Raw genomic sequence first — 20,411 nt, 5'->3', positions numbered from 1 at the left:
TGAACTCCAAACTTTCTTCACCCCTTCCCCACGTGAACGTTGGAGGTGGCCAGAGGGTCGCTATGCTTCTTTCACAAAGACGAAAAAGGAAGCTCAGCTAGAGGAAAGAAAGGGTGAAGTGAGAGGCTTTGCAGCTAAGAGGACAGATTCATGAAGGGGCGGCAGGGTGGGAAGTGGGAGCCGACTAGCCTGATCCTCAGGTGAGCACACAGGTGGGTGAGGGAAGGAGAGAGATGGGAGGGAAGGCGCCAGGGCTGCACGAGAGGGCGTCGCGGGCGGAGGAACACAGGGCAACCACGTCGTGACCAAGGTAGGTGAGGCTGGGAAAAGTACCAACTGTGAATCACTGTAAAAACCAGCCAAGCAAAAAGCACTCACTGAATAAGCATAAAATCGGAACGCACAGTAATCCAGGTGGTTCTAGAGAAACAAAGTACAGGTCAGTCGGCCGCGTAACGCGTCTTAACAATTACAGAGCAGGGGGCAGGAGGCGGGCCTACTTGCGTGAGAAAGAGGACCGCTTGCTTCCCGCAGCAGACATGTGGACCTCAGGCGCCGAGATGCTGCCCGTGCTGCTCGAGGAGCTAAAATCGGCTTCGCTACCTGAAAAACAAAGGGGGAGAGAAGCATGAAGGAAATGAAACCCGAGAACACGCTGGCCAGTTCCCTGCCCTCCGACGTCCCTGGCTCCCCGCGTTTGCACACGGACTCGGCAAGTGGCCGGGTTCCAGCGCTCCCAGGCTCCCAGCGTTTTCCGCAAAGCAGACGAGAGAAGGCGCAGGCATGAGGGCGTCGTTTCATAAGCACAGCTTGGGAGCACAGTGAGGCAGGTTTCATAGATGCCGGCTTCCTGCAGAGGAGCAGCGGTGACCCGGGTCCGGCCCCAGTGCCCGCCTCTCCCTGTGCGCCAGCACTCCCGGGAACATCAACGTGCCGGCCCCAACGTTCAGCAGAATGAAAAGCCTGCTCGTCACCCCCAAAGAAGTTTTTCCCAGAGAGTTTATCTTTAGGCTTTGTAGTCGTCTAGCCGTACTTGAGTTTGGCACGTTAGGGTCTGGAGATAAGCAACCGTCTAGAAGCTGTCATGGGGAAAGTCTGGGCTGCAGATAACTGCTCCAACCGGCACTATCTGATTATCCACCTTCTCTGGCTGCAGCTGCAGTTTTTCTATGAAGAACAGAACCTTAACAAATAGCAGGAACTGAACATTTCCAAAGAGACTGAAAAAAGTTCACAGTGACAGTGACAGAAGCTGTGAATGAAATTGAAATTTGAATAGTTTGGGGGGTGAGTGGAGGGGTCTATTAGTTTACAAATATCACGTTACATTTGAGCACAGACTAGAGTTCAGTGTGTAATTGGAAACATGCTGTGTGGTAGAATAACTAATATAAATTCACTTTTAACAAAAAAAAATACATAGTTCTGAAATAGTAATAATGAAAACATTCCATGGATTGCCTGGGGAAGTGCAGGGGCCATGGAAGAGGTAACAGAACAACAGGAAGAAGAGAACCAGGATTTTTTTTTTTAAAAGAAGAAATTCCAGATGTTTTTGGAAAAATCAATCTGATAGGTACACAATTTTATTTGACCTTGTTTCTCAACTCCTATGCCACAATTTGTGACTCTTCTGGTCTAAAACCCAGAGCCAGATCACATTTCTGAGTTGAGGAAAATATGAATAATCTAAATCCCTTGCATTTCTAACAAGCAGTGATCAGTAATCCTCATTTATTGATGATCGCAAGTCTTTACTGAGAGCACACTAGGTTCCAGGCCCTGTTCAAAATTCTTTCTATACTTTGTATCTGTTCATCTTGACAGCTTTGTAAGGCAGATATTAATCTCACTCTTCTACTATTGAGGAAACCAAAGCTGATTTACTTGTCCAAGACTTGTGGGTGATGAGTCCTGTCCAGGACCAGATCCCATAATACCCCTGTGATAACATGTCCTCAGGAAGGCAGTGGTTAGAAGCAGGGGCAGGAGAGGTTCCTCTATACACTGCCATCTCCCCCACAGTCAAGATGAGCCATAGGGACAAGATGCAGCCAGACCAGCCCACTGGTGGACAGGTGCTCTCACTAATGGGGTGTTTTAGTGTTGCTGGAGGGGAACGTCAATGACAGCAAGGCAAAGAGAGAGAAAAATCCCTTCCCTGGTTTCTAGGACCTCTCAGGAAGGTCAGCCTCTTCTGGGAAATAGATCGAGAAGGACCCCTTAGTGCAGATGACAGCAGTGAATCCCAACTCCCGCAGAATTCTGGGAGGATTAAGGTAGCAATTTATCAGAACTGGGACTGGCTATTCCTCCTGGATTTCAGAGACTTTTGTCTAATGATGTAATGAACTCCCAGAAGCTCCCTGAACCTAATTAGTTGCCTCTGAGTAATGTGTTGGCTAACCTGTAGTATTTAACAGTCTCAAGGACTCATGATTGGTAGTGCTATCCAGGAACACACTAGTCCTGACAGCCTAATTCAACCAGCCTTGTCTGCTAGTACATTACCAGGCTGGTTATTAAATGATAGAGGTGGACAGTTTTCAAAAATAGATCCCATGGTTGCAGCCACCAGGTGTAAGATATTATTTTCTAATGTAAAATTATTACTCCGAAACACCCAATTTTCACTCTTTAAAAGGTATGCAGAAATCCATCAATTACAATTTAACTGCCTGCATAAAAACGGAAATTCTAGAACAGAAACAGACAATTGCTGAAAATCCATTGTTACCTCACGATGCCTCTGACCTGCAGTAATTATGTACCCTGAACTGAAGGGACAACTTTGTTCTAAACTTTATTGCTCATGGCACTCAATATATTGACTCTTTACTGTTTGAGTACTATGATAGTGAAAATTGTATATGCTACTTAACTATTTCTGTTTATGATTTTTAAAAATATAAACTATTTCCAGTTTGCTCATTGCCATGTAAAGTCAATGCACTCTTTTTAAGGGATACACAGAAAAGGCAATTTTACTGTGTGATCTGAATATATTCTCCCCATTTACTAAGAAAACTCAGAATAAGGCTGGAGGCCTGAAAACCTCTTATTTATCTATTATCTGGCAACAAAGACACCAGGAGTGAGAGGCACTCCTTAATGCATTTCCTTTAAACAGTGTATGCAACTAGGTGATTGCCATGGGTGCTGTATGTAGTTCAGTGCTCTTTTGGGTTACTAGAATCATACAAAGAGAGTTCCTAACCTAAAAACATAGGCCCTGAGTCAGATAGCCCAGGTTCAAATTTCACCTCTACTGCTTGCTAGACGTAGGCACATTACTTCACCTCTCTCTGCCTCAATTTCTTAATCTGTGAAATGGAGATTGACGATCATAGCACCTGCCTCGTAGGGTTATTGTAAGCAATGAATATCTATCTGCCATCTTAGAAAAACACCTGATCTGTTGTAAGTGCTCAATAAATGTTAGCTGTTATTATTATTCTGCAGGGGTTAAAAAGACAACTTTTGTTATACTATACATCTCCTTTGTGGAAAATTTAGAAAATAGCAACGATGCAGAGGGGAAAATATAGTCTATAATTCCATCACCAAAAAATAACCTTTTGGCATGTAACTATTCAGCATTCATACTTAATACATTATTATGTAACCTAATTGTTTTTCTTTTACTATGTGAATATCTTTAAAACATGGCACATTTTGTTTTATTAAATCAATGAATATGTAGGCTATGTCCAATTTTTCTATCATTAGAAGCAAAAACGATGTGCCAGAAACCATCCTGAGCATCTTTTACATATTAATTCATTTATTTCTCATGACAGGACAGACCCTATGAGGTAGGGACAGCTAAGGCAGAGAAGTTGAGTGACGCTCACCAGGTGTCACAACTAATAAGAAGTAGAGCCAAGAGGGAAACCAGGCCGTCTGACCCCAGCGTCCATGCTCTTTTTTTTTTTTAATTATATCTTTTTTTTAAGTTAATTAATTATTTTTGGCGCATTGGGTCTTCGTTGCTGCGCGCGGGCTTTCTCTAGTTGTGGCGAGCGGGGGCTACTCTTCGTTGCGGTGCACGGGTTTCTCATTGCAGTGGCTTCTCTTGTTGTGGAGCACAGGCTCTAGGTGCATGGGCTTCAGTAGTTGTGGCTCGCAGGCTCTAGAGCGCAGGCTCAATAGTTGTAGCTCACAGGCTTAGTTGCTCCTCGGCATGTGGGATCTTCCCGGACCAGGGCTCGAACCCGTGTCCCCTGCATTGGCAGGCGGATTCTTAACCACTGCGTCATCAGGGAAGCCCAGGGTCCATGCTCTTAAACAAGGGCTTAATGGCTAGCCTTGGGCACACAAATTTACATCCTTGTTTATTTCCTTAGAATAAATTCCTAAAAGTAGAATATTTAAGCCATAGTATATACTCATTTTAAGACTTTTAGTATATATTGCATAGGGATTTTTTGGATGGCATCAGCCGAAAGCAGTTTTGGTGGACAAGGAAGTGTTTGCCCCCATCTGCCCGTGTGTAGACACCTGATTGGTAAATCTCTGATGCCACAGGGAATACTTCGACAAAGCACAGGAAACAGTATTTGGCCATTGAAGAGCTGTGCTTGAAAAGCTGAAGGGAATTTTAAAATATGCATATCCAAGCCATCCTCATCAACACTGTCTCCAACCAGCTGCTGGGGTTGGCGGAGCAGGGTTCCAGGACTAAGCAGGGAGGATGCACTTGATGACCTTTAAGATAGCTGTGATGCCGATGTCCTCGTGATTACACACCCTTCAGCGGGCTTTCCAACCATCAGGGAGCTAAGTTTTTTGTTCAGTGGTACTGCTGGATCCTCTTGAGAGGCTTTACTTTTATTCATAACCTTAGGGTAATAAGCATTCTGTGCATGTGATGGTAAGGCCGGGAATTAGAGAAGGAAGGGTCAATGGAAACAAAAAGAATATGGGCAAAGACTGATAACTAGATGTAGTTTTTAAAAACACTGCCTGTGATTCAGTCTCTTAGGACGTTATTATTTTTGCCTCCTTTCAGGAGACTGTGAATTCCTCATACATCAGAACATCACAGGCCTCTGAGAACAGAGCCATCCTGACGTCTACGAAGCTGTATTAAGCCAGCCTAAACCACTGCTTTAAGCAGCCCCAAACCTTCCTTTATCCTTTGTCACCACAAAGCTATCAAATTAATTCAGGTTGGCCACCTATATCCCCAACTCAAATAGAAGCAGCAAATTAAAACAAAAACAAAACAAAACAGTCCCCCATCAATTCATCCTCCTATCCCCCATCCCCCCCCCACAGCTACACAGATCTTTTATTTAAAGGTCTCTAGGGAGGAGAGAGAAGCCATTTTCACTGCAAGCAAGCAGCACTATGAAGGAGCAGCTGCAGCAGTGGACACATGTAATTACAAAAGGAGCTACTCCAAGTATGTTCAGTAGCAGTGACTCTTAGCTGCAGAGCTTTGCGGGCCCAGCCAAGGAATCCAAAAAAGGCTTCACAGGGGCTTCCCTGGTGATGCAGTGGTTGAGGGTCTGCCTGCCGATGCAGGGGACACGGGTTCGAGTCCTGGTCCGGGAGGATCCCACATGCCACGGAGCGAATGAGCCCGTGCGCCACAACTACTGAGCCTGCGCGTCTGGAGCTTGTGCTCCACAACAAGAGAGGCCGCAATAGTGGGAGACCTGTGCACGGCGATGAAGAGTGGCCCCCGCTTGCCACAACTGGAGAAAGCCCTCGCACAGAAACGAAGACCCAACACAGCAAAAAAAAAAAAAAAAAAAAGTAAAATGGAAATGTTATATAAAAAAAAAAATGCTTCACAGCCTAAAGAGGATTTTTGTTTTAGCTTTTGCAAACTATTCCCAGAACCCCCATAGGTGTTTATCTCAGAAAAAAACATATATATATATATATATATATATATATATATATATGTTTTCTTGCATATCAGAACATGTCTTTCTGAAAAATTGTAAATACCATTTCCATTTTATCATAATTTCAGAAAAGATTTATCTTCATTCTGATTGATGTCCGTATGGAGCTGCCATCCAGTTAAAAGCATATATGTAGGGCTTCCCTGGTGGCGCAGTGGTTAAGAGTCCGCCTGCTGATACAGGTGGACAGGGTTCGTGCCCCGGTCCGGGAAGATCCCACATGCCGCGGAGCGGCTGGGCCCGTGAGCCATGGCTGCTGAGCCTGTGCGTCCGGAGCCTGTGCTCCGCAACGGGAGAGGCCACAACAGTGAGAGGCCCGTGTACCGCAAAAAAAAAAAAAAAAAAAAAAGTGATTCAAACTGCCATGAGGGCATGACTCTCTCTCTGAGCCCGCCTGTGTGTCTATCCACACATACTGCACTTCTTTTTTCTCCTAATAAATACTTTACTTGTTTCACTACTTTCTTTGTGGGAATTCTTTTTCTGCAAAGCCGTAGGGCCAGGGCCTTGTCACCGACCACTGGTCTAGTGGCTAGGATTTGGTGCTCTCACCATTGTGACCCGACCTCAATCACTGGCTGGGAACTGAAACCCTGCCTCAAGCTGCTGCAGGCCCAGGCCACCCAAAATCATATTAAATCAGCAAAAAAAAGAAAAAAAAAAACCCACAGAAAACTGGGCAAAGGACATGAACAGGCAGATGGCAAAGAAAGAAAAATAAACAACCAATATACCTGAAAAGCCATACAATCTCACTTATAAAATTAAAAATGTAAATGAAAAAAGATTTTTTTCATCAGATTGGCAAAAGAAGAAAATCAAAGTTTGATAACACTGGTCTGTTAAGGGTTTGGGGCAAAACACTGATAAGATTTAGCGAGAGTGTGAATTGGTGCAATGTACATAAAAAAGAAAACTATACTGCTAGGAACTTATCCTGCACATAAGCGTTCAAAAAGACAAGTAAATTGTCCTTCAATACTGACTGGTTAAGTCAGGTGGTACAGCAACCTAAGAGGATACTCTGCAATCATGAAAAGGGGCGACGTGAACCTGTGTGTGCTGAAGTGAAAAGATCCGGAAGACCTGTTTGTTATTAGACAAGAAAAACAAGATGCATAAGGGTGGGTGTGGCATGCTTGCTTCTGTGTAAACAATTCTTTAAATAATAAATAACTTGCTACATGCATAGAACATTTTTCTTGAGAGACAAAATAGAGATTTGTTAATAATGGTTTCCCTTGAAAATAGGACAGTGAAGATATAAAGAGACTCTTCATTTTATAACTTCCTGAGCCATTTGGCTTTTCTAACCATGTGCTTATATTACACTTGTTATAAAAATTATAAATAGGGGTACAGTGCAATTATGGACAATTGACTTTCTTTCTTTTTTCCTTAAAAAAAATCTAAAATTTTTAAAGGAAAATCATTATATAATAAAAGTAATCATGGACTTCCCTGGTGGTGCAGTGGTTAAGAATCCACCTGCCAATGCAGGGGACACGGGTTTGATCCCTGGTCTGGGAAGATCCCACTTGCCGTGGAGCAACTAAGCCTGTGCGTCACAACTACTGAAGCCTGTGCGTCACAACTACTGAAGCCTGTGTGCCACAGCTACTGAAGCCTGTGCGCCTAGAGTCCATGCTCCGCAACAAAAGAAGCCATCGCAGTGAGAAGCCTGTGTGCCACAACGAAGAGTAGCCCCTGCTCGCCACAACTAGAGAAAGCCCATGTGCAGCAACAAAGACCCAACACAGCCAAAAATAAATAAATTAAAAAAATAAAAAGTAATCACATCACATAGTGCAGTATTAAGAGGGCTTTGGAGTGAAGCCACTTGGGTTTGAATCATGGCTCTTCTACTAACTCTCTGGAGCTTTGAGCAAGTTGTTTACCCTCTCCCTGCCTCAGTTTCTTCATCTGTAAAATAGGGATGAAGATATTAATAGCGGGTATTGCTAAGGGATTGTGGGGATTAGGCGAAACATACAAAGAAATTAGAACAGTGTCTGGCGCATAGCAAGCACTCAATATACGTTAGCTTTTATTATTTCTAACTAGAATTACTGGTACGGTGGCTTGAGGTCCAGAAGACCTTTCCCTTAAAAAGCCCCACAATAGGAAATGCCTTACCTCTCTCAAGTCAGGCATTTGTATAGTCACTCTTTACAAAAAGTGGTCTTCCCTCAGTGGAGGGCATGTTTCTATTTTTAACCGTGTGTGTGTGTGTGTGTGTGTGTGTGTGTGTGTGTGTGTGTGTACATAATAGAGTATGTATAAAGATCCATGGTTCTGAAACAAACTCCCCATGGACGCCTCCCAATATCTCTAGAGTTTCCCCTGGGTTAATGCACACAGGTTTGCTGCTCAAGTCTCGACAAGGCCAGTCCCTGGAGGAAGGGAGGAAGGGAGCATGGAAGAGGAGGCACAAGAGGGCCATAAGGTCAAAGACAGCTCCATCATGGTCACTCCTTTATCTCGGCCCGGCTCAGCCACCTGTCCTTGGCAGAAATACAGACGGTCTACCTGCCGACCAAGAAAAGTAGATGAAAGAATTGATAAGCAAAGAGGGTGTAAAGAAACTTCAAGAGGGAAGGAGGAAGTGAATGTTTCAGAGCAAGGCGAAAAGCCTATTAGTCTCCCTCAGGGACTCAGGATCTAACTAGTCTCCTGCCTCACTCCCCAGGAAAATTAAGACTGCACTGGCCAACCTCAGCAGAGTACAGGAACGGAGAATGGGTGCTGTTTGGCTTCATGAATGACCGCCCAGCTTCCCTGGGCCTCCTCTTGTCATTAGTAATAAATAAATAAGCGACCGTGTCAATTCACCAGAGTTGGCCAAGAGGGAAATGCTAGAGAAGAGATCAATCAATTCAACCCAAGGCCCATCGGATGCTTCTGGGGTCCTCCAGCACCGCTGCCAGGCACAACCCAGCATCACCAGAAGGGGGCGCCAGCCTGCAAGTTCACACACCAACAAGCTCTACCCAGAGAAGGCTCTACAAAGCCTGGCTACACCCCTCACTAGCCATGTGTTCTTGGCCAAGTGTTTTTAACCTCTCTAACCCTTAGTTTCCTTATTTATGTATATACGTATATATACATATATATATATATATATATATATATATATATAAAAAGGATAATTTATTGTTTAACAAAAATTTATTGAGCATCTGCCATGTGCCATGAGTCAGGCCCTGCTCTAGGTGGGTGATTCCTACCTTGTTGATTTGTTGTGAAGTTGAAATGAATGGGAAGTGAAATGCATGGAAAGTGTTTGACATGCTCATAAATATTAATCTTATAATTATTAATAATAATGCAATGATTTCTAAACCTTACTATGCATAAGGGTCACCTGGGAAATTGAATAATAGTGCAGATTTCTGGGCAACACTCACAGAAATTCCACTTCAGAAGGTCGGGGGAACCCAGGAATCTGCATTTTACATAATTACGATATATGATTTTGCAGCAGATGGTCACGGACACACTGTGAGGAGGGGCGCTCCAAAGATAAAGAGCACAGGGAATCTCTCTCCAGTCCAGCCAACTGCAAGAGCTTTCTTCGATGGGAAGTGGAAGGTGAGTGAGCAGAAGTTAAGGCGGCCAGGCTGCCAACACGAGTTCATTCGTTCAAGGGCAAGGTACACAGGAGAGAAGAGTTTAACTTACAGAGTGATCTGTTCCCTCACCGCTCTCCAGAAGCACCTTCCTGGGCTAAAGGCATTTTCAGAGGATTGGAAGGGAAGGGGGGACATACAGACGGTACCAGTTCCAGCCAAACTCAAGTGCACACATGTTCGTTTGTAAAGCTAGTAGGATACTTAGCAGTTGGTTTGAAGTCCTCATAGTCCTGTTTTAAAGAGGAAGGACCGAACAGTTTGGACTTGGGGGTGTCCAACATCATTCAGCAGAAACACCGCACAATCCAGCCAGCTGTCCTCTGGGGCATCCCATCAGCCCTAACCTGCTGCCTCTGGTGTGGTCAAGGTGTCCCTGGCCGACAGGCTGAGTGGCACCAAAGGAAGCACACAGGCATGCGGAGCCTCCCACACTGAACAAGCATTGGGCACAGGCCCTTTAGAAGGTGGGCTTGAGGGGCAACCCTCTCCCCCACTAAATGGGTCTGGGAAGGGCTGCATCCACAGTGGCCATGAACTTCATCTATATTGATTATCTTGGGGGCCTGGTAATAGCAAGAGCAAATCCTCCTTGAAGAAGTTTTCACTCTTACATTTTCCTCATCTCTGATTTGTCGAATTTACTCAACTGAATTTCTCCCACTTAAAAAAAAGCCAGCTGGTGAGCCTGCTGCTTCTGTTTAAGGAGAAGTGTTTATCCAGTGTTTATCAAAGTGAGGCGCCTGCCCTCCGAGTCTGGGAAAAGTAGCGCTCAAGGGAGCAGGGGTGTCACCATGGGGACAGTTGACAGGGGAGGATGGAGACTGTGAAGGGGTGGGAGAGAGAACTGGGGACTGACATGCCACCAGCACTACAAAGTCAGAGCAGGGCTGGGAATTGTGTCTGGGACTCTAAGTCCAGAGTATAAGGGAGAAAGTTAAGGATGGATCTTTTTCCAAGTCCCCTCATTTTCCACCCTTAGTAAGGCTGAGCCAGTGCTGTCTGAAAGCAGTTTGAGACCATGAATGGAACAGAATCACCCACTTGCTAGGAAGAAGATGACATAATTTATAATTTGCTGCAGAGACATGCAAGAGGGTTCTAAAACAGCATTTCTTTCTTTCTTTTTTTTTTTTTAAACCTCACTCTGTCCTTAAGCACAGTTTTTAAAATTGACTCCAAGACCTAACAGCCTTGATGGCCTCCCCTATTCCTTGTCACCATCACGGCTATGTGACGGCCTGCAGGGCACACCATTCAAGGTCTGCTCTCTGCTCACAGGCTCCTGGGGGGCCACCACCCACCTCCCACACTGAAGCCGCAACTCACAAGGCCTCACTCCCTTGACTTTCGCAGCATCACTGACCTTGCCCTTTGCTCCATTTAAACAGTCCACCAGTGGAGTTACATCACTGGACCTTGTCAGCACTTGGCCGTGCTCCACTTCTAATATCTTGACATCCTTTCACCTTGGTTCCTAAATAATCTGTCCTTTCTCTTTCTCTCTCACATTTTCAATCCCCATGAAGTTGTTTCTCTTCACTTTTTATGAGGTAATATAGTTTAGTAGCCTCCGTTACTAGCTGTGTGACCTTGGGAAAGGCACTTAGCCTCTCTGTGCCTCACCTTCTTCTATGGAAGGAGAATGATAACAGTATCCTTCTTACAGAGTTGTTGTAAGGATTATGTAAACTAATATATGTAAAAGCATGTAACAAGTAGGGCCTAGCACTCGGTAAGCATTTTAAAATATTGCTATTCTTTTTATTTTTCTTCTCACGATTTCCCTCTCTGAATCACATCTGGTTCCCAACACATGAAAGGCAAAAATCGGGAAGGGCTTGGAGCAGAGGCCAGGAGTGAGGTGAGGCTGGTGTGGGGTGTGAGTGGTGAGCAAGGATTCAAAACAAGCAAGAAAATAAACAAACAGAAAAAGATTCTGACAGGAATGTGGTAAAGATTCTTCCTCATCCCTTTAGACTGTAAATCAACGAGTAAATCCTCAGACTCAGGCTGTATTGACTAAACTCTCCAATTTCACAGGAGAGCCTCAAGCACACTAAACAATAGAGAGCTAATCATCGAACCTTCTCGTAGGGTCTGGGGGGTCACAAATAACGCACTCAGGAGACAACATCTCCACAAGGGCAAGATTTCATCAGTTCATATCTGTACATCCCACAGCTCTTTGCACACCTAGCAAATGTCAAGTTGAGGTGCTGACCCTGTCTTCAGAAAGAGGCAAACGTCTTAGGAGGAATATAAATTAGATGCTAAAAGCGGCCAACAAAGGAAAATACTATTCCCTATTGGAAGGATTAAGATTCCATGGAGATGCCCAGTGAACTAGCTAGCCTTTGAAACTATTCACGACAATCCAAGACTATAGCAGGAGGAGTCATAGAGATGGGCGTCCAGGGTGAAAGCAACAGCACGTGGAGACAGCACTGGAGGGAGAAGCAATGGCGGGAATGAGGTGATAAATTCAATTTAGAAGCAGGCTGGTTTAAAATCCTTCTAAGACACAGGCCCCAAAGTTTTATTGGACACATAGATCTTTTTAATTTCTAAAATTCCTACCTTTGCTTCTCTGAGAAAACATGTAAACATGTGACCTTTCTCAGACAGGTGGATATAAAAGAAAAGGAAGCATACATGTTTTTCCTACTCCAGGGATACTAAAACCTTAGTTTTGTCTGAAGTCACTCTACTCACAATCTTTGATGATCTACTGATACCCACCCCCCTCCTTAGTGATTTCCATCTGTAAGCTGTACCAACTGAGACAAGAGAGTGGAGGAAGTGGCCAAGACGTCAGGTCACATAGTGCTGTGTGGAGCCCAAGCATGGACCTAGGGAGCAGCGTTGCATTATTTTCTCTGCAACCCAGAGAGCTATTTTCCCACTTGCCCCCCCACCCATTTTTAAATCTTAGTTTCAGAAGCACAGAACTGGATTAACCAAATACCTTGGCTCTTGACACACACTCATCATTAGCTCATGTGAGACTATATTTTTACTTACTGACTGGTTTATCTATTTTTGTTTATTTCTTCACACCTAATATTATAATAAATGAAGAAACCAGCCCCATCATAAAAACTAGAACGTCGACACCAACTTACATCTACTTCCTCATCCTATTGCCTGTTCACCACTTGCTGCTTTCATTTTTACAAAGAACAATCACATCTATTTGTATTCCTACAAGGCAGATTTTTTTCTTGTTTTGTCTATTTTTTACTTTTTAATAAACAGGTTATCATGATATGAATAATATTGGGGATGATTTTCACTCAAAATTATGTTGCTAAAATTCTCCATATAGCTGTAGTACATTCATTTGACTGCTATATAACAGTCCACTCTATGACCTACACCGTAATTTACGTCTTAATTCTTCTGATGACGAGAATATGAGTTGGGTTAATTCCAGCTACTCATCTAGCTAGGTTTTCCATTCTGAATAAACATCTACTTACATTTCCAGAGGCTCAAGTCTTCCAAAGAAAAAAAATCAAAAGAGTAAATCCACTTTTATGTAATATATTCCATGGACAAAAAGCAATGCTCTGTGAATCATTTGTTTATACACATTTGTCTTTATATCCCTTTCCCTCTCATTGTTATGGAGAATCAAGAGTTAAATGTAAAACTAGACTCTGCATTACCCTAATCCAATTTTAGGACCCAACATGCCCAAGGTGACCCTTTGTCCTAGCGTCTTTTTGACCTGGAAACCTTATAATTTCAAGAATTACCTGATGTCCTATTGGATTTGGCTTGGGTCACTCCATGACCTAGCCCCTTAGCTTTGGCAATGAGACCAGCCCATGGACATGAGAAGCTGACCCAGAGTTACTGGACCATGCATATAACCTCACTGAGGCAGAAAACCCTTGTCCCTCACAGGGTAGAGGAAGGGGGACAGGTGGCGGCTTAACGCAGCCCAGAAGGTAGTTAAGTACCTAGTTCTAAGACCAAATGCTGGGTTTGAGTCACAGGTGAGGGACGTTTCCGAGTCTTAAAGCAGGTCCCACTGTTTAGAGAAGGGGGAGCTACTGTATAAACGTCTCTATGTTAGAAAGCAACTGGCTTGGTTTAGAAATGTTAAAGGCAAAGCAAAGATGTCCATCTTCTTTCGCATTTAAGCCTCTACATGGTAGAGCTGATGTTTGGTCGCTTCAAATCATCTTTGTGAATTTAAATAACTAGGTCTGTGGAGCAGGTCTGCTAATTATAGAGTAGATTTTAAACCATCCTCTGCCCTAGAGTCACCAATCATCCTCCTATTCCTCTAAGACAGTGGTTCTCAAAGTGTTGCCCAAACAGCATCAGCATCACCTGGGAACTTATCAGAAATGCAGATTCTCAGATCCCACCCCAGGCCTACAGAGTCAGCAACTCAACACTAAAGTTTGACAAGAACCCCTATTCTAACGCACCCTCTGACTGAGATCACTCATATATCGGCTTCCTGAATGGCTGCCTCTGAGAAATAGAGCAGCTGGCTTGACTGTGATTTAAAATATAGCTGCGGGGACTTCCCTGGGGGTGCACTGGTTAAGAATCCGCCTGCCAATGCAGGGGACACGGGTTCGAGCCCTGGTCCGGGAAGATCTCACATGCTGCGGAGCAACTAAGCCCGTGCACCACAGCTAGTGAGCCTGCGCTCTAGAGCCCGCGAGCCACAACTACTGACGCTCACGTGCCTAGAGCCCATGCTCCGTAACAAGAGAAGCCACTGCAATGAGAAGCCCACACACTGCAATGAAGAGTAGCCCCCGCTCGCTGCAACTAGAGAAAACCCGCGTGCAGCAGCGAAGACCCAACACAGCCAAAAATTAAATAAATAAATATATTTTTAAAAAGAATAGTAAAAATAAATAAATAAAATAAAATATGGCTGCGCATCACAGCATACATTTTGGGAATCATTTTTACATATTTCACATTCAAAATGTGTCAGTTTCTTACTTTGCTTGGCACAATACCGAGTGTTACTAGCCATGCTTCATGAAACTGACAATACATATTTAACAGCTGTGGTTAAAAGCAGATTCTAGCATTGATGGGTTCCAAGAGAAAATATTTGATCTTTCAGTTAGTGATAGTGTGGCCTTGGCAATCGATTAACCTCTCTACCCCTCAGTTTACTCACTCTAAAGAGGGATTCCATGCCTATCGCATGGGACCGTTGTTAGGATTCAGTGACATAATGGGGACCGCCGTTAAGTGTGCATTAACATTCCTCATTATTATTATTGGCCTACTTACCCCTATGTTTGGTATGTGTTGCTAAACACTAAGTTTCTCTAAGCATTTCTGCATATGGGCACCATACTTTTTTTTTTTTTAGTACAGTAAGTCCTCTACATACGAACAATTTCCATTCCAAGAGTGAGTTCATAAGTCCAATTTGTTCGTAAGTCCAACAGAGTAGGTACCTAGGTACCCAACTAACACAATTGGCTATATAGTACTGTACTGTAACAGGTTTATAATACTTTTCACACAAATAATACATAAAAAACAAAGAAACAAAAAATAAAGAAAACATTTTTAATCTAACAGTACGGTACCTTGAAAAGTATAGTAGTACAGTACAACAGCTGGCATACAGGGGCTGGCATCGAGTGAACAGGAAAGAAGAGTTACTGACTGGAGGAGGGAGAGGAGGTGGGAGATGGTAGAGCTGAAGGATCCTCAGCAATAGGAGACGGAGGGAAAGCTGCAACGTCACTCATGCCTGACGTTGATGGAACACACGTTCGCATCTTTCAAAGTTCACAACTTGAAGGTTCGTATGTAGAGGACTTGCTGTACCATGACTTAAATAAGAAGGTGAAGACTTTATTACATGACTGAACTCTTAATATAAGTGATGAGTTTATTACAGGTCACCTGGCTTCTCTCAGTAATGGTCAGAAATGGCTTATTACGTTCGCATACTATTCAATGTGCTTTACGTGTATTCTCATTTAATCCTCACATCAAGCCTACGAAACAGGTACAGTTTTATTCCCATTTTACAGATGACAGAGGAGAGAACAGGTGATTTGCTCAAGGTTAAACAGCTTGTATATAGTGAAGCTGGGGTTTGAAGGTGGGCATTTAGGCTTGAGAAATACCACAATAGGAGATGCATCTAGATATGCCCTGAACACTGAGAATGCACACCTGCACAAAACTTCAACTCTACCTTCCCTGTAAGTGCCTGTTTGCCTGCTCTTGTAAAGGGCTTGCTGAAACCTTTCAAAATTCATGTACAAACCATCTGCAGCGGGGGTCTTAATAAGATTATCACCCTCTGCTCTGCATCCCTTACCAGAGAGCAAACAATTAGCGGACACAGGCCACGCTAGCCAGGAGACAGCTCTTTATTCTTTTTAGCACATGAACCCATGGGGCTGAGCCATTCACCTATTTTCAACAAAAATAATAGGACTGAGCCTTCATTCTGAAATGAGAAGTTAATATATTGTGAATACACTTAAAAGATTGCCATTTTAAAACATCGAATAGATAGGGGTTTTTGGTGGTGTGATCTGAGGCCCATCTGCATCAGTGTTACCTGGATACTTGCTGAAAATAGATTCTTGACTCATATCCCAGATCTGCCCACTGACATTTCCTCAAGTCATTCCTGTAATACACATTTTTACAAATGCCCAGGTGGTCTTTTACGACGCTGAAGTTTGAGAACCACTACAATAAATGGCCCTGGTTTTCAATATTTAATTATAGATTGCAGCCACCTACTCAAATCGGTCTGTAGTAACTCCGTGATCCGTCTGCTTCTTCGCATCCTGAACGCTCCACCCCAGGCCATGATCATTTCTTGCTGGAACTATGACAGTCACACACTGTGTCCCAGCTGCTCTGTGTGGCTCCAAGCATTCCATCTTCCACGCTGCTCCAGAGCGTAAATCTGACCAGGTGATTCCCCTGTTGAAACCCTTTAATGGTGCCCGTGTCCTTTAAGATAAAGTCCAAACTCCATAGCATGGAGTGTCCGTACAAGTCCCCCATACCTGGATTATTGTCCTGTCCCTCTGGGACTGGCTAACTACTACCTGTTCTTCAGGTCTCAGGTCAGCCTTGATCTTTTACTCCTTCGGGAAAGAGATTAGAAGCCCTTCCTTTATGCTCTCACCCCACCCAGAATTTTAACGAGCATTTATCTCATTGTACTGCAACCGTCTGCAATTTCCCAGCACACTGTCAGCTCCTTGAGGACTCGGCCATTATTGCAGATCCCAGTGTCTAATGCAGCATTAAACACACAGTAGCTGCTGTGGCCTTGAAAGATTTCACAACATCAAAAGTTCCTCCATACTCAGTATTTAGCAATGGCTCCTGGAAAGGCTCTCTACTGTGTTACCTTCCTCTTTCTCTCCTTTTAGGTTGGGTTGACAGCCTGGTGTTATTTACAGTTAGGATAAATATTCCCTCCAATTCTACCTACATCCTATATGCCCAAATCCCTTAAAATTCAAGTTTTCAGCCCAAAACGTAGCATGCAAAAACCATGCAGTCTGGGAAGATCTCTGTCTTGTTCATCACTGTATCGCCCACACCAAGCACAGTGCCTGGTATAGAACAGACTCAGAAGAATATTTATTGAATGAAGGAAGAAAGGTAGTAAAAGAACTTACAGAAATAGTTGTGGAAATACTACCAGTTTTTGAGAAATCACAAAGCAAGAGAGATAGCCAGTTGGAGATGGATGAAAAGTTCACAGATTATCAAAGCAGAGGAAAAAACAAATTCTGGAAATCATAAACTGCTTAGTTTGGCGTTTATCTCCAGTAAAATTGTAGAAAAGGTCCATCCCTTTAATAAGGCAAGTAGAAGCCAGCAAAAGTTCACTAAGAACCTATAGATAGAAAAAAACAATTCTCACTTCCTTTCTTGATGAGAATTATGCTTTGGGGCTGCCACATAATCAGCTACCTGGAATTCAGTAGGCATTTAGTCACAACACTTAGGAAAGTCTTATGAACAAGGGTGACGTATGCACTGGATGACGGCACAGTTCAGGACCCAGAGGATGTTGACTAATGGACTGTCTGCCAACCTCAAGGGAAATCTCTAGTAACGTGTCACCTGGCTCCGTCCTTGCCCTTGTCCTATTTTAACATGCTTTATTAATGACACGAATGAAAACATGGACGGCCTAGTGCTGACGGCAGACTAGAGATTACACAAACCTTGAAGGGAAAACTAAAACAACAGATGACAGAGTCAGACAGTAACATTACTAGCCGTTGTGTACTAAAAGCCTACTTCATCAAGGACTCTATCTCTGCTATTTTCTTGAATCTAAAGACGTATGTTCTAAAGACATACAGGGTGTAGAAGAGGAAACTGAGGTTCTGAGTGGTGATGAGCCTTGCCCAAGTCACAAAGCTAGTAACAGCAGAGCTAGCCCTTCTGGCTCCAGAGTTGGCTTTCTTCTTTGACCACTCTTCATGGGACCTTGTCATCAGAATTCACAAAGATCTAAGAACTGGAAACCAAGATGATAGCATTCAATTCAGTCCATTTCAAATACGTATTGAGCTGTGCACAGGCTAAGGCACTGGAAGGGGGGAAAACATGGAGAAGTACAATCCCAGTGCTCAAGGCTCCTTTCAGGAGGAGACAAGCTATAGAGACAAGCAACTAGGATACGAGAGGACATGCTGAGTGCAATACAGAGAGAGGGCACTAAGGTACCACAAAGGAGGAAGAAATACTCTCAGACAGGGTGAGTGGAAGAGGGCAGGGACTATGTCAGGGAAGAGATACCACTTGAGATGGGCCTTGAGCAGCCGGGGGAACACGACCAACTGCTGGGGGTGCAGAAGGAAGCAGATCTTTAGTGAACGGGGGTGGCATGAACTGAAACCCAGAGGAAGGAAAACACAGGGCATATTCAGAATATACTGAACTCCTTCTTTGGCTGGAGTACAGCGATCAGATGAGAAGAGGCAGCCAAAAGGGTGAGTTGTAGAGAGCTGAAGAATGTAAAGCTACGCTAAGGGCCTCTACTCTGAAGGCAAGAGGGAGCCATGGCGAGTTTTGAACAGGGTGTTCACGTGAACAGAGTGGTGCTTTATGGAGATCTTGCAGCAGTAGTATCTGGAGGAGCGACTGCAGGCTGGAAGGCAAGGCAGGTGACTATTACAGTTAGAAACTGGGCCGTAAGGGAAGGGGGAAAGAGTCCTGACTACAGAGTCCCTCTCCACATAGCTCTTAGGTTCACAAACTTAACCACATAGGTTCAAAATTATTTAAAACCCCAGGTGAACTAAAGGATTGAAAACGGGAAAAGCATAAAGCAAGTTAAACATTAAGAGACACCTCTTCTTATGTTACACACTTGACTGCAGTTCTACCCACATAAAAGAACAACTGAATGGCGATGTGTATATTTTCTGTACAACCAAAGAGACAAAAAGCAAAACAGGAATTATCTCAGTCAAATGCAAGGAAAAAATGTCTCTTGTATGGCCCGAGGACTATGTGAAAAACAGGATAATCTAATCAGAATGGATTGAGCTGCTCTAAGACCAATGCTACATTTACCACTGTGTAATCCATGTTTAACGCAAATATTTTTTATTTGCAAGCACAAATGTCAATCAAATAAAAATAAACAAGCTGGGTAAATTCTGGCCATTTCTGGCATCTGTACAGAGTGTTAGAACAAAAGCGAATGGAGCAATGGAAGGCTTCATGGGGTTTGTTTTAATTCAGACATGTGTTCAAGGAACTAAAGTGAGAACTGGGGAGGCAGGGAAAAATGAAGTCACCTGGAAATGTTTCCAGAAGAAGGCCTGGCAACACAACAGAGAGGATTTCTGGATGAGGGGAGGGACGGGCTTGGAAGAAAGCAGATGCGAGGCAGGTGGACCAGCTCCCGCACTCTTGCCCTGGGACAAGCAAGGCCAGCGAAGCCTGGCACCTCCCAGGGAGGGGACTTCACCCAGACGCCACGCTCCCACTGTGCCTTCAGAGCTGGGTGCTCGCTGGGCAGAGAGGCAAGGCATTCTGCGAACCAGCTGAGCTGCCAGCAGTAAGCTCCCACGGTCACCTCACCCCACTGTTTAACCCAATGAAGACTATTTAAACTCTCCAGCTTCTGAACGAAATGTTTCTGAATGTCCCTCTGAAAACATTCTCTGCTGATTTTTGTGTGCTGCGTAGCATTTAGAAAGAATGAAGCTCTCTCGTGATCAGATTGTACCCTGCACACAAATTATGCTCTGCATTGCCATGGATTTGTTTAATGGAACCTTCCCTAGGATCTCAACTCAAAATGACATCTGGCACGGAGCACACGTTCCCCGGCCAACACTTGGCTGGCCCAGGTCCTCTACCCCACCCCCAACACATGTCAACTTTTTTTTTTTTTCCCCCGCGGTATGCGGGCCTCTGGGATCTTCCCGGACCGGGGCACGAACCCATGTCCCCTGCATCGGCAAGCGGACTCTCAACCACTGTGCCACCAGGGAAGCCCACAAGTCAACTTTTAATTCAAGTGTACTCGGTGTTCTCTAGTCTCTCCACCTCTCTCCTCCCCACCCCACAATGTTCTAAGAAAAGCCAAAATGGAATGGAAAAGCAAAGCTGATTATTACAAAACTATTAAGGCCACTCTCTTTAGGACCACTGGAGAGTGTTCGCATGGTGATAAAATGAGGAGGGTAAGTAGGAAATGGTAGTCTCGAAGTATCCCCAAACAATTCAACAGTATGTAACTAATTCCTGTGGCCTGCTTCTATAAGCACCCCAAAGAGACAAAACCAACAAGGCTCAAAAGGAACAAATGCACTAAAACTGAATTCCAAAATCTCCTTGGTGTAGAGCATCACAA

General features: G+C 44.0%; 1 protein-coding gene across 5 annotated transcripts in view; it reads right to left on the bottom strand.

The window, feature by feature from the left end:
* Window positions 1-20,411, bottom strand: part of SYBU (syntabulin) — a 72,569-nt gene that overhangs the window by 10,720 nt on the left and 41,438 nt on the right. For all 5 annotated transcript variants that reach the window (XM_082674502.1, XM_082674503.1, XM_082674504.1 and 2 more), the window contains one exon: window positions 501-603. In XM_082674502.1, the coding sequence (XP_082530628.1) occupies window positions 501-603 (103 nt within the window). The remainder of the gene's footprint in view (window positions 1-500; window positions 604-20,411) is intronic.

This window comes from Grampus griseus (genome assembly GCF_964374135.1).
Source record: "Grampus griseus genome assembly, chromosome: 17".
Lineage (NCBI taxonomy): Eukaryota > Metazoa > Chordata > Mammalia > Artiodactyla > Delphinidae > Grampus > Grampus griseus.
This window is presented reverse-complemented; position numbering and strand designations above follow the sequence as displayed.